Raw genomic sequence first — 13,417 nt, forward strand, 5'->3', positions numbered from 1 at the left:
ATAGTTGAGCTGGATTCCTGCTACTATTGACCCTTTAAAAATAATAAATACGTATAATTTTCCCTCTCAATTGTTGTATATTGAACTTCTGTGTCAATCCCCCCCTTCTTGCTCATGTTTTGTTGATGTGGTAATCACGTTGCTGCTATCTCTTGTTCGATGTGGTAATAGCGTAACTGCTATCTCTTGTTTGATGTGGTAATCACGTGACTGCTATCTCGTTTGACTGACACTGGTAAAAACACCCAATCAAAAACACACTTTTTTCCACAAGTTGTCCGTCAGTCCACCTTTCATGTGGTCAAAATGGTGTTTATTTCCTGTACTCGCAGAGGTGTTCCCCAGAGACCTGAGGCAAAAGGAGAAGTTCCTCAAACACCTAACAGGTCAGACACTACTGCTTCTCTCTCTCTCTCTGTCTGTCGTGTGTGTGTGTGTGTGTGTGTGTGTGTGTGTGTGTGTGTGTGTGTGTGTGTGTGTGTGTGTGTGTGTGTGTGTGTGTGTGTGTGTGTGTGTGTGTGTGTGTGAGAGTATTGGTGAGAGTACGAGTATGAGTATGTGTGTGTGTTCACCAGTGTAACTTCTGTCTGTGTCTCGTGTGTGTGTGTGTGTGTGTGTGTGTGTGTGTGTGTGTGTGTGTGTGTGTGTGTGTGTGTGTGTGTGTGTGTGTGTGTGTGTGAGAGTATGTGTGAGTATGTGTGAGTATGTGTGAGTATGTGTGAGAGTATTGGTGAGAGTACGAGTATGAGTATGTGTCTGTGTTCACCAGTGTAACTTCTGTCTGTGTCTCTGTGTGTGTGTGTGTGTGTGTGTGTGTGTGTGTGTGTGTGTGTGTGTGTGTGTGTGTGTGTGTGTGTGTGTGTGTGTGTGTGTGTGTGTGCGTGTGTGTGTGTGTGTGTGTGTGTGTGTGTGTGTGTGAGAGTATGTGTGAGTATGTGTGAGTATGTGTGAGTATGTGTGAGAGTATTGGTGAGAGTACGAGTATGAGTATGTGTCTGTGTTCACCAGTGTAACTTCTGTCTGTGTCTCGGTGTGTGTGTGTGTGTGTGTGTGTGTGTGTGTGTGTGTGTGTGTGTGTGTGTGTGTGTGTGTGTGTGTGTGTGTGTGTGTGTGTGTGTGTGTGTGTGTGTGTGTGTGTGTGTGTGTGTGTGTGTGTGAGTGTGAGTGAGTGTGTGAGAGTGAGTTGGTGAGAGTAAGAGTATGAGTATGTGTGTGTGTTCACCAGTGTAACTTCTGTCTGTGTCTCTGTGTGTGTTTCAGGTCCACTATACTTTAACCCAAAGTGTAGGAAACATTTCTATAGACTATACCACAACACCAGAGACTGTACCATCCCTGCCTGTGAGTATTAATGGTGGAAATATCCCCACACACACACACACACACACACACACACACACACACACACACACACACACACACACACACACACACACACACACACACACGCACACGCACACGCACACGCACACACGGAAGAAGGAAGGGGAAGCCAGATGTTTATCTACAGCCAAGCGTATTGCCTCTTTCATTACACTCATATACTTCTGATATAGAGTTGCAAAATAACTTTTTCTTGAAATCCTGGTTCCTGAAAAAAGCAGGAAATCCGGAATCCATCCACCAGGATTTCTGGAAAACTTGGGAATTTTTGAAAAGTTACCAGAATTGTACAACTGATATCATCTTCTGACATGTCTTGTGTCTGCCCATTGACTAAACAGATATCAGAATGGCAACTATATACAGTACCAGTCCAAGGTTTGGACACAGCTACGCATTCAAGGGTTTTCTTTATTTAAAAAATGTTCTGCATTGCAGAATAATAGTGAAAGACATCAGAACTATGAAATAACACATATGGATTCATGTAGTAACCAAAAAAAAGTGTTAAACAAATCAAAATGTATTTTAGATTTATAGATTTTTTCTAAGTAGCCACCCTTTGCCTTGATGACAGCTTTGAACACTCTTGGCATTATCTCGTCCAGCTTCACTTGTAATGTTTTTCCAACAGTTTGGAAGGAGTTTCCACATATGCTGAGCACTAGTTGTCTGCGTTTCCTTCACTCTGCGGTCCAACTCATTATAAACCATCTCAATTGGGTTGAGATTGGGTGATTGTGGAGGCCAGGTCATCTGATGCAGCACTCCATCACTCTCCTTCTCGGTCAAATAGCCCTTACACAGCCTGGAGGTGTGTTGGGTCATTGTCCTGTTGAAAAACAAATGATAGTCCCACTAAGCGCAAACCAGATGGGATGGCTTATCACTGCAGAATGCTGTGGCAGCCATGCTGGTTAAGTATGTCTTGAATTCTAAATAAATCACTAACAGTGTCACCAACAAAGCTCCCCCACACCATCACACCTCCTCCTCCATGCTTCACGGTGGGAACAACACATGCTGAGATCATCCGTTCACCTACTCTGCGTCTCACAAAGACACGGCGGTTGGAACCAAAAATCAGATTTCCACCGGTCTAATGTCCATTGCTCATGTTTCTTGGCCCAAACAAGTCTGTTCTTCTTATTAGTGTCCTTTAGTAGTGGTTTCTTTGCAGCAATTCGACCATGAAGGCCTGATTCATGCAGATGTTGAGATGTGACTGTTACTTGAACTCCATGATGCATTTATTTGGGCTGCAATTTCTGAGGCTGGTAACTCTAATGAACTCATCCTCTGCAGCAAAGGTAACTCTGGTTCTTCCATTCCTGTGGCGGTCCTCATGAGAGCCAGTTTCATCATAGCGCTTGATGGTTTTTGCGACTGCACTTGTCAAGAACTTTTAAAGTTTCTTCATTTTCCATATTGACTGACCTTCATGTCTCAAAGAAATGATGGACTATCGTTTCTCTTTGCTTATTTGAGCTGTTCTTGCCATAATATGGACTTGGTATTTTACCCAATAGGGCTGTCTTCTGTATACCCTCCACCCCCCCTACCTTGTCACAACACATCTGATTGGCTCAAATGCATTAACCTCTCTAGGGTAGGTGGGACGAAATCGTCCCGCACTATTCAACAGCCAGTGACACATCAGAGCGCCAAATGTAAAACCACAAAATGTCATAATTCAAAGTTCTCAAACATAGGACTATTTTACACCATTTGAAAGATAAGACTCTCATTAATCTAACCACATTGTCCAATTTCAAAAAGGCTTTACAGCGAAAGCAAAACATTAGATTATGTTAGGAGAGTACATAGCCAGAAATAACCACACAAGCAAGCAAGCAAGCATATATGTCACAAAAACAAAAACACAGCTAAATGCAGCACTAACCTTTGATGATCTTCATCAGATGACACTCCTAGGACATTATGTTATACAATACATGCATATTTTGTTCAATCAAGTTCATATTTATATCAAAAAACAGCTTTTTACATTAGCATGTGATGTTCAGAACTAGCAACTATTTTTTTCATTGTTTTGATGTCTTCACTATTATTTTATGTATAAAATAGTAAAAATAAAGAAAAGCCCTGGAATGAGTAGGTGTTTCCAAACTTTTGACTGGTATTGTATATACACTGAGTTTTTAAAACATTAGGAACACCTTTCCTGAACCCCACCCCCCGCCCCACCCTCAGAACAGCCTCAATTCGTCAGGGCATGGACTCTACATGTTACGCTCGTCGTAAACATTGGACCAAGGTGCAGCGTGGTAAGCTTACATCTTTCTTTATTAGATGAACACCAACAAAATACAAAACCGAACGTAACGTTCTGCAGGGCTAGACAGCACAAGGCATAAACAAGATCCCACAAAATAAAAGTGGAAAAAGGCTGCCTAAGTATGATCCCCAATCAGAGACAACGATAGACAGCTGCCTCTGATTGAGAACCATACCAGGCCAACAAAGAAATAGAAAACATAGATAGCCCACCCTAGTCACACCCTGACCTAACCAAATAGAGAATAAAGGGGATCTCTAAGGTCAGGGCGTGACACTACAAGGTGTCAAAAGCGTTCCACTCGGATGCTGGACCATGTTGACTCCAATCAAATCAAACTTTATTTGTCACATGCGAAGAATACAACAGGTGTAGTAGACCTTACCAAATAAACTAAAGTAAAAAATTGTAAAAAGTAACACAATAAAATCACAACAACGAGGCTATATACAGGGGGTACCGGTACTGAGTCAATGTGTGGGGGTACAGGTTAGTCAAGGTAATTTGTATATGTAGGTAGGGGTGAAGTGACTATGAGTAGATAATAAACAGCGAGTAGCAGCAGTGTAAAAACAAATGGGGGACAGGGAGGGGGGTCTATATAAATAGTCCAGGTAGCCATTTTATTAATTGTTCAGCAGTCTTATGGCTTGGGGATAGAAGCTGTTAAGGAGCCTTTTGGTCCTAGACTTGGGGCTCCAGTACTGCTTTCCGTGCGGTAGCAGAGAGAACAGTCTATGACTTGGGGTGGCTGGAGTCTTTGACAATTTTGGGGTCCTTTCCTCTAACACCGCCTAGTATATACGTCCTGGATGGCAGGAAGCTTGGCCCCAGTGATGTACTGGGCCGTACACACCACCCTCTGTAGCGCCTTACGGTCAGATGCCGAGCAGTTGCCATACCAGGCTGTGATGCAACCGGTCAGGATGCTCTCGATGGTGCAGGTGTAGAACTTTTGGGTACCCATACCCAGAGGATCTGGGTACCCATACCAAATCTTTTCAGTCTCCTGAGGGGGGAAAGGTGTTGCCGTGCCCTCTTCACAACTGTCTTGGTGTGTTTGGACCATGATAGTTTGTTTGTGATGTGGACACAATAGAACTTGAAACACTCAAATCGCTCCACTACTGCCCTGTAAATGTTAATGGGGGCCTGTTTGGCCCCCCTTTTCCTGTTGTCCACGATTAGCTCCTTTGTCTTGCTCACATTGAGGGAGAGGTTGTTGTTCTGGCACCACACAGCCAGGTCTCTGACCTCATCTCTATAGGCTGTCTCATCGTTATCGGTAATCAGACCTTCCACTGTCGTGTCATCCACAAATGTAATGATGGTGTTGGAGTCGTGTTTGGCCACACAGTCATGGGTGAACAGGGAGTACAGGAGGGGACTAAGCATGCACCCTGAGGGGCCCCAGTGTTGAGGATCAGCGTGGCAGATGTGTTGTTGTCTACCCTTACCATCTGGGGGCGGCCCGTCAAGAAGTCCAGGATCCAGTTGCAGAGGGAGGTGTTTAGTCCCAGGGTCCTTAGCTTAGTGATGAGCTTTGTGGGCGCGATGGTGTTGAATGCTGAGCTGTAGTCAATGAACAGCATTCTGACATAGGTGTTCCTTTTGTCCAGGTGGGAAAGGGTAGTGTGGAGTGTGATTGAGGTTGCGTCATCTGTGGAGATCTGTGGATCTGTTGGGGTGGTATGCAAATTGGAGTGGGTCTAGGGTATCCGGGATGATGCTGTTGATGTGAGCCATGGCCAGCCTTTCACAGCCCTTCATGGCTACCGGAGTGAGTGCTACGGGGCGGTAATCATTTAGGCAGGTTACCTTCGCTTCCTTGGGCACAAGGATTATGGTGGTTTCTAGAAACATGAAGGTATTACAGACTCGGTCAAGGTGAGGTTGAAAATGTCAGTGAAGACACTTGCCAGTTGGTCTGTGCATGCTTTGAGTACACGTCCTGGTAATCTGTCTGGCCCCGCGGCTTTCTGACCAGTTTAAAGGTCTTGCTCACATCGGCTACCGAGAGCGTTATCACACAGTTGTCTGGAACAGCTGGTGCTCTCATGCATGCTTCAGTGTTGCTTGCCTCGAAACGAGCATAAAAGACATTTAGGTCGTCTGGTAGGCTTGCATCACTGGGCAGCTCACGGCTGGGTTTCCCTTTTTAGTCCATAATAGTTTTCAAGCCCTGCCACTTCCGATGAACGTCAGAGCCGGTGTAGTAGGATTCAGTCTTAATCCTGTATTGATGCTTTGCCTGTTTGATGGTTCGTCTGAGGGCATAGCGGGGTTTCTTATAAGCGTACGGATTAACCACTCTAGGGTAGGGGGCAGTATTTTCACGGCAGTATTTTCACAGAATATGCATATTATTAGTAGATTTGGATAGAAAACACTCTGAAGTTTCTAAAACTGTTTGAATGATGTCTGTGAGTATAACAGAACTTATATGGCAGGCAAAAACCTGAGACAAATCTAACCAGGAAGTGAGAATTCTGGTGCTTGTAGTCCTTTCAAGTCATTGCCTATCGAACACACAGTGACTTAGGGTTCATTTTGCACTTTCTAAGGCTTCCACTAGATGTCAACAGTCTTTAGAAAGTTGTTTGAGGCGTCTATGATGAACAGAGAGCGAACAAGAAGGTGGGGAAGTTGGTGACCCAGGGAAGGACATCAGTTCATTGGCGCGCTTTCACGTGAGTGGTAGCTGTGTTCCAAAACATTTTTCAAGACAATGGAATCGTCTGGTTGGAATGTTATTGAAGTTCTAAGTGATAAAGGCCCTAAAGATTGATGCTATACAACGTTTGACATGTTTGAACGAACGTAAATAGAACTTTTTTTACTTTTCGTCGTGACATTTTCCGACACTTGGAGTAGCTAACAGAACGCGCTAACAACAAGGAGCTATTTGGACATAAATTATGGACTTCATCGAACAAAGCAACATTTATTGGGGAGCTGGAATTCCTGAAAGTGCCTTCTGATGAAGATCATCAAAGGTAAGTGAATATTTCTAATGCTATTTAATATTTTAGATGACTCCAAAATGGCGGGTATCTGTATTGCCTAGTGTATTTTTCTGAGCGCAGTACTCAGATTATTGCAAAGTGTGCTTTCCTCTTGAAGCTTTTTTGAAATCTGTCACAGCGTTAGCATAAAGGAGATGTTAATCTATAATTCTTTGAATGACAGTTTAATATTTTATCAACGTTTATGACAAGTATTTTTGTAAATTGTTGTGCTGATCCACCGGGAGTATTGGAGGCAAAATATTTTCTGAACGTCACGAGCCAATGTAAAATGGGGTTTATGGATACAAATATGAACTTGATCGAACATAAAATGCATGTATTGTGTAACATGATGTCCTAGGAGTATCATCTGATGAAGATCGTCAAAGGTTAGTGCTTCATTTAGCTGTGTTTGGGGTATTTGTGATGCATCTAGTTGCTTGGAAAATGGCTGTGTGGTTATTTGTGTCTATGTACTCTCCTAACATAATCTAATGTTTTGCTTTCGCTGTAAAGCCTTTTTGAAATTGGACAACGTGGTTCGATTCAGAAGAAGTGTATCTATAAAATGGTGTAAAATAGTCCTATGTTTGAGAACTTTGAATTATGACATTTTGTGGTTTTGAATTTGGCGCTCTGATTTTTCACTGGCTGTTGAATAGTGTGAACCGTGAGAGGTTAATGTCCCTCTCCTTGAACGCGTCAGCTCTACACTTTAGCTCGATGTGGGTGTTGCCTGTAATCCATGGCTTCTGGTTGGGATAAGTACGTACGGTCACTGTGGGGACGACGTCGTCGATGCACTTACTGATAAAGCCGATGACTGAGGGGTTATAATGCTCAATGACATTGGATGAATCCATGAACATATTCCAGTCTGTGCTAGCAAAATAGTCCTGTAGCGTAGCATCCGCGTCATCTAACCACTTCCGTATTGAGCGAGTCACTGGTACTTCCTGCTTTAGTTTTTGCTTGTAATCAGGAATAAGGAGGATAGAATTCTGGTCAGATTTGCCAAATGGATGGCGAGGGAGAGCTTTGTATGCGTCTCTGTGTGGAGTAAAGGTGGTCTAGAGTTTTTTCCCCCTCTGGTTGCACATTTAACATGCTGGTAGAAAAGAGGTAAAACGGATTTAAGTTTTCTTGCATTACAGTCCCCGGCCACTAGGTGTGCCGCTTCTGGATGAGCAAATGAGTTTCCTTTTGGCCTTATACAGCTCGTTGAGTGCAGTCTTAGTGCCAGAATCGGTTTGTGGTGGTAAATAGATGGCTACAAAAAATATAGTTGAAAAGTCTCTTGGTAGATAGTGTGGTCTACAGTTTATCTTTAATATTAGGCACCAGCTGTTATTGACAAATAGACACACACCTCCGCTCCTCGTTTTAGCAGATGTAGCTTCTCTGTCCTGCTGATGCATGGATAATCCCGCCAGTTTTATATTATCCGTGTCGTCGTTCAGTCACGACTCAGTGAAACATAAGATATTACAGTTTTTAATGTCCCGTTGGTAGGATAGTCTTGATCGTATATCATCCATTTTGTTTTCCAATGACGTTGGCCAATAAAACGGATGGTAGTGGAGGTGTACTCACTCGCCTAAGAATTATCCGAAGGAAGCCCGACCCCCGACTCCTTTTTCTCCATCTTTTCTTCACGCAAATGACGAGGATTTGGGCCCGTTCCCGAGAAAGCAGCCTGGATTCACCTGGTCAGTCTACATCAGGGAAAGAGCAGGTGTTCCTAATGTTTTGTACACTCAGTGTATATGTCATTATTCTAAATTATAACAACGATGCATTCCAGCAATAACGACTTACTCTAACAATGTGTGAGTTACTCAAAACATTGTTGTTTGTAGACTGACCTGTGGTGTGTTTTGTTTTTCAGACTATAAGAGGTGTGCCCGTCTTCTCACCAGATTGGCAGGCAGTCAGAGGTGTACAGAGAGGTAGAATACCCTGGTAAGACTATGGAAGATTATCTCACTTTCTCTATCTCTTCCTCTCTCTTCCTCTCTCTCTCCCCCTCCTTCTCTCTTTCCCTCTCTCTTCCTCTCTCTCGCTCCCTCCTCTCTTTCCCTCTTTCTTCCTCTCTCTCTCCCCCTTCTTCTCTTGTTCCCTCTCTCTTCCTCTCTCTCCCCCTTCTTCTCTCTTTCCCTCTCTCTCCCCCCTCCCCCTCCTTCTCTCTTTCCCTCTATCTCTCCCCCTCTCTCTCTCCCCCTCCTCCATCTCTTCTTCTCTCTCTCTCCCCTCTTCTCTCTTTCCCTCTCTCTCACCCTCCTTCCCTCTATTTCCTCTCTCCCCCCTCCTTGTCTCTTTCCCTCTCTCTCTCTCCTTCTCTTTCCCTCTCTCTCACCCTCCTTCCCTCTATTTCCTCTCTCTCCCCTCCTTGTCTCTTTCCCTCTCTTCCTCTCTCTCACTCACTCCCTCCTTTTCTCTTTCCCTCTCTCTTCCTCTCTCTCTCCCTCCTCTCTTTCCCTCTTCCTCTCTCTCTCCCTCCTTCTCTCTTTCCCTCTCTCTTCCTCTCTCTCTCCCTCCTCTCTTTCCCTCTTCCTCTCTTTCCCTCTTCCTCTCTCTCTCCCTCCTTCTCTCTTCCTCTCTCTCTCCCTCCTTGTCTCTTTCCCTCTCTCTTCCCCTTCTCTCTCTTCCTCTCTCTCTACCCCTTCTTCTCTCTTTCCCTCTCTCTTCCTCTCTCTCTCCCCCCACCTTCTCACTTTCCCTCTCTCTTCCTCTCTCTCTCCCTCCTCTCTTTCCCTCTTCCTCTCTCTCTCCCTCCTCTCTTTCCCTCTTCCTCTCTCTCTCCCTCCTTCTCTCTTTCCCTCTCTCTTCCTCTCTCTCTCCCTCCTTGTCTCTTTCCCTCTCTCTTCCCCTTCTCTCTCTTCCTCTCTCTCTACCCCTTCTTCTCTCTTTCCCTCTCTCTTCCTCTCTCTCTCCCCCCACCTTCTCACTTTCCCTCTATCTCTCCCTCTATCTCACCCCCTCCTTCTCTATTTCCCTCTATCTCTCCCTCTCTCTCTCCCCCCCTCCTTCTCTTTCCCTCTATCTCTCCCTCCATCTCTTCTTCTCTCTCTCTCCCCTCTTCTCTCTTTCCCTCTCTCTCCCTCCTTCTCTCTTTCCCTCTCTCTCACCCTCCATCTCTTCCTCTCTCTCCCCTCCTTGTCTCTTTCCCTCTCTCTTCCTCTCTCTCTCTCCTTCTTTCTTTCCCTCTCTCTTCCTCTCTCTCGCTCCCTCCTTTTCTCTTTCCCTCTCTCTTCCTCTCTCTCTCCTTCTCTCTTTCCCTCTCTCCTTCCCTCTTTCTCTCTATTACTTCACCTCTCTCTCTCCCTCCTTCCCTCCTTCCCTCTTTCTCTCTATTACTTCACCTCTCTCTCTCCCTCCTTCTCTTTCTCTCTATCGCTTCACCTCTCTCTCTCTCCCTCCTTCTGTCTTCCTCTCTCTCCCTCCTTCCATCTTTCTCTCTATCGCTTCACCTCTCTCTCTCCCTCCTTCCCTCTTTCTAACGTTTCCTCTCTCCTTTCATCCTTCCCTCTCTCTCTACCTTGTCACCTCTTTCTCCCAGTGTTTAAGCGGTAGAGCGTATATAATGAGTATCTTTATAGCATATAAATCAGCATGCGTTTCCTCCCGCTAGTAAAAGTGAATTATATGCTAGGCTGACGGTGTGTGTGTGTGTGTGTGTGTGTGTGTGTGTGTGTGTGTGTGTGTGTGTGTGTGTGTGTGTGTGTGTGTGTGTGTGTGTGTGTGTGTGTGCTGTAGGGCTGAGCTCCATAGCAGTATAATTCAGTCGTTGAATTCAATAACAAATAGTTCGTAGGTTTGTAAATTCCAGTGTCATTCTGCAGCCGTTGATTTAGTGGTAGCGTCGTCAAATCAAAAGAATTCCAGAAAGACATTAAAATGGAGAAAACAGAATAATGTTTTTTTATTGTAGATATTACCCATGTGAAACAGTGAAAATAAATGTGTGTATATATATTACAGTCAAATATATCATCAGACTGTCATCGCTATTACTGTTTTGCTCTTTTCTTTCTCTCTCTCCCGCCCGCCCGCCGTCCCTCCCTCCCTCTCTCCCCCTCTCTCCAACTCTCTCTCTCTGTCTCTCCCTCTCTCTCCAACTCTCTCTCTCTGTATCTCCCCCTCTCTCCAACTCTCTCTCGCTGTCTCTCCCCCCCCCTCTCTCTCTCTCTCTCTGTCTCTCCCCTCTCTCTCTCTCTCTCTGTCTCTCCCCCCTCTCTCTCTCTCTCTCTCTCTCCAACTCTCTCTCTCTGTCTCTCCCCCCTCTCTCTCTCTGTCTCTCCCCTCTCTCTCTCTCTCTGTCTCTCTCCCCGCTCTCTCTCTCTCTGTCTCTCCCCTCTCTCTCTCTCTCTCTCTCTCTGTCTCTCCCCTCTCTCTCTCTCTCTCTCTCTCTCTCTTTGTCTCTCCCCCTCTCTGTCTCTCCAGATATATCATTAGTCTGTCATGTCTCTATATGTTATTAATACCACTGAAGCCTTCTCAGGCCACTTTCTCTAGGAAGAAATTCCACATGCAGCCAAGTACAAAGTTCACTAAATGTGTGTCTCTCTCTCTCTCTCTGTCTGTGTCTCTGTCTCTCTGTCTCGCTCTCTCAACAGAGCCCATGAAAGAGAGAAGTGCCTTGGAAGATGAACAGACAGACTGCTAGTACTATCTATATGTGTCATGGGGAACGTTAGTTATGTTAGGACGTTCATAGAAGCTCACACATACTCTACTCTACTCTACTTTACTCAATTCTACATTCGGACAATCTCCGAGTTCAGCTGCCAAAAAACCATGACGACACGTGGAAGTTATTTTACGACACTTGGATTATATCATGACACTATGCGGGAGTGCTTCTGTATTCATTGACATGCCTTCATGGGTTAGAACAACAACATTTGGTTGGAGTTTGGTTGGTGGTCTCTGAGCTGTGGTTGTAGACAGACAGACAGACAGACAGACAGACTGACAGACAGACAAAGACAGACAGGCGGACACACGGACAGACAGACAGACACACGGACGGACAACCAGACAGACACACGGACAGATAGACAGACACACGGACGGACAACCAGACAGACACACGGACAGACAGACACACGGATTGACAGACAGACAGACAGACAGACAGACAGACAGACAGACAGACAGACAGACAGACAGACAGACAGACAGACAGACATCCTGATATGTTCTTCAGCTACATTACTCAGATGCAGAGAACCACAGAAGTGAACTAATCTCTGATGGAATGACCTGATTGGTAGCCTGGTAGTAATATAATTCCTGATGGAATGACCTGATTGGTAGCCTGGTAGTAATATAATTCCTGATGGAATGCCTGACTGGTAGGCTGGTGATCTGCATCAGGACTCCCTACTGCAGGAGGAGGAGTATGCCACACTGCTTCAGGAGTTATGGAAAACCTAGGAATTTGGGGAAAGTTACCGGAATTTTGCAACCCAATGAGGACCAATCTGACATCACAGCCTATTCCCTATACTTCACTTACCAGAGCCCTATGAGGTTACCAGAGCCCTATGTGGGTTTACCAGGTTACCAGAGCCCTATGTGGTTACCAGGTTACCAGAGCCCTATGTGGTTACCAGGTTACCAGAGCCCTATGTGGGTTTACCAGGTTACCAGAGCCCTATGTGGTTACCAGGTTACCAGAGCTCTATGTGGTTACCTGGTTACCAGAGCTCTATGTGGTTACCAGGTTACCAGAGCTCTATGTGGTTACCAGGTTACCAGAGCTCTATGTGGTTACCAGGTTACCAGTGCTCTATGTGGTTACCAGGTTACCAGAGCCCTATATGGTTACCAGGATACCAGAGCTCTATGTGGGTTTACCAGGTTACCAGAGCTCTATGTGGTTACCAGGTTACCAGAGCCCTATGAGGTTACCAGGTTACCAGAGTCCTACGAGGTTACCAGGTTACCAGAGTCCTACAGGGTTACCAGAGTCCTACGAGGTTACCAGGTTACCAGAGCCCAATGAGGTTATATCTACATGTGGATGGGGAACAGTAGAGAATAGAGTGTCATTTGGGATCTCAGTTTAAATCTTAGTCTATGAAATACTCCTAAAGAAGAGATCATCGTCGCCACTTGACAGCGAAACAAACTGTCTGAACAATGTGTTACATGTGGTATTATACAGATATATTTATATATTGTCTCTTTGCACATTGTGTGTACACCTTTCCTGTAATGTAAATATTGTAAATACTAAATATATATGAAATATAAATAAATGTGTTTGGTAAATAACATTAAGTTTCTTGACCATGATGACTATTGTAGTGAAATATATTTATGTGCAATATATATTGAATTTTTATTTCACCTTTATTAAACAAGGTAGGCCAGTTGAGAACAAGTTCTCATTTACAACTGCGACCTGGCCAAGATAAAGCAAAGCAGTGCGACACAAACAACACAGAGTTACACATAGAATAAACAAACGTACAGTCAATAATACAATAGAAAAAATCTGTATACAGTGTGTGCAAATGAGGTAAGATAAGGGAGGTAAGGCAATAAATAGACCATAGTGGCAAAGTAATTACAATTTAGCAATTAACACTGGAGTAATAGGTGTGCAGAAGATGAATGTGCAAGTAGAGATACTGGGGTGCAAAGGAGCAAAATAAATAAATACAGTATGGGAATGAGGTAGTTGGGTGGGCTATTTACAGATGGGCTATGTACAGGT

General features: G+C 44.6%; 1 protein-coding gene across 4 annotated transcripts in view; it reads left to right on the plus strand.

Annotated features, from left to right (window-relative positions):
• Window positions 1-12,974, plus strand: part of alkal2b (ALK and LTK ligand 2b) — a 33,939-nt gene extending 20,965 nt beyond the window's left edge. For all 4 annotated transcript variants that reach the window (XM_045710566.2, XM_082961353.1, XM_082961375.1 and 1 more), the window contains exons 3-6: window positions 333-386; window positions 1,261-1,341; window positions 8,579-8,652; window positions 11,307-12,974. In XM_045710566.2, coding sequence (XP_045566522.1) covers window positions 333-386; window positions 1,261-1,341; window positions 8,579-8,643 — 200 coding nt within the window. In that variant the 3' untranslated portion in view covers window positions 8,644-8,652; window positions 11,307-12,974. The remainder of the gene's footprint in view (window positions 1-332; window positions 387-1,260; window positions 1,342-8,578; window positions 8,653-11,306) is intronic.
• The last annotated feature ends 443 nt before the right edge of the window (window positions 12,975-13,417 follow it).

The sequence above is a fragment of the Salmo salar genome, chromosome 01 (genome assembly GCF_965601325.2).
Source record: "Salmo salar chromosome 01, fSalSal1, whole genome shotgun sequence".
NCBI classification, from domain to species: Eukaryota; Metazoa; Chordata; class Actinopteri; order Salmoniformes; family Salmonidae; genus Salmo; species Salmo salar.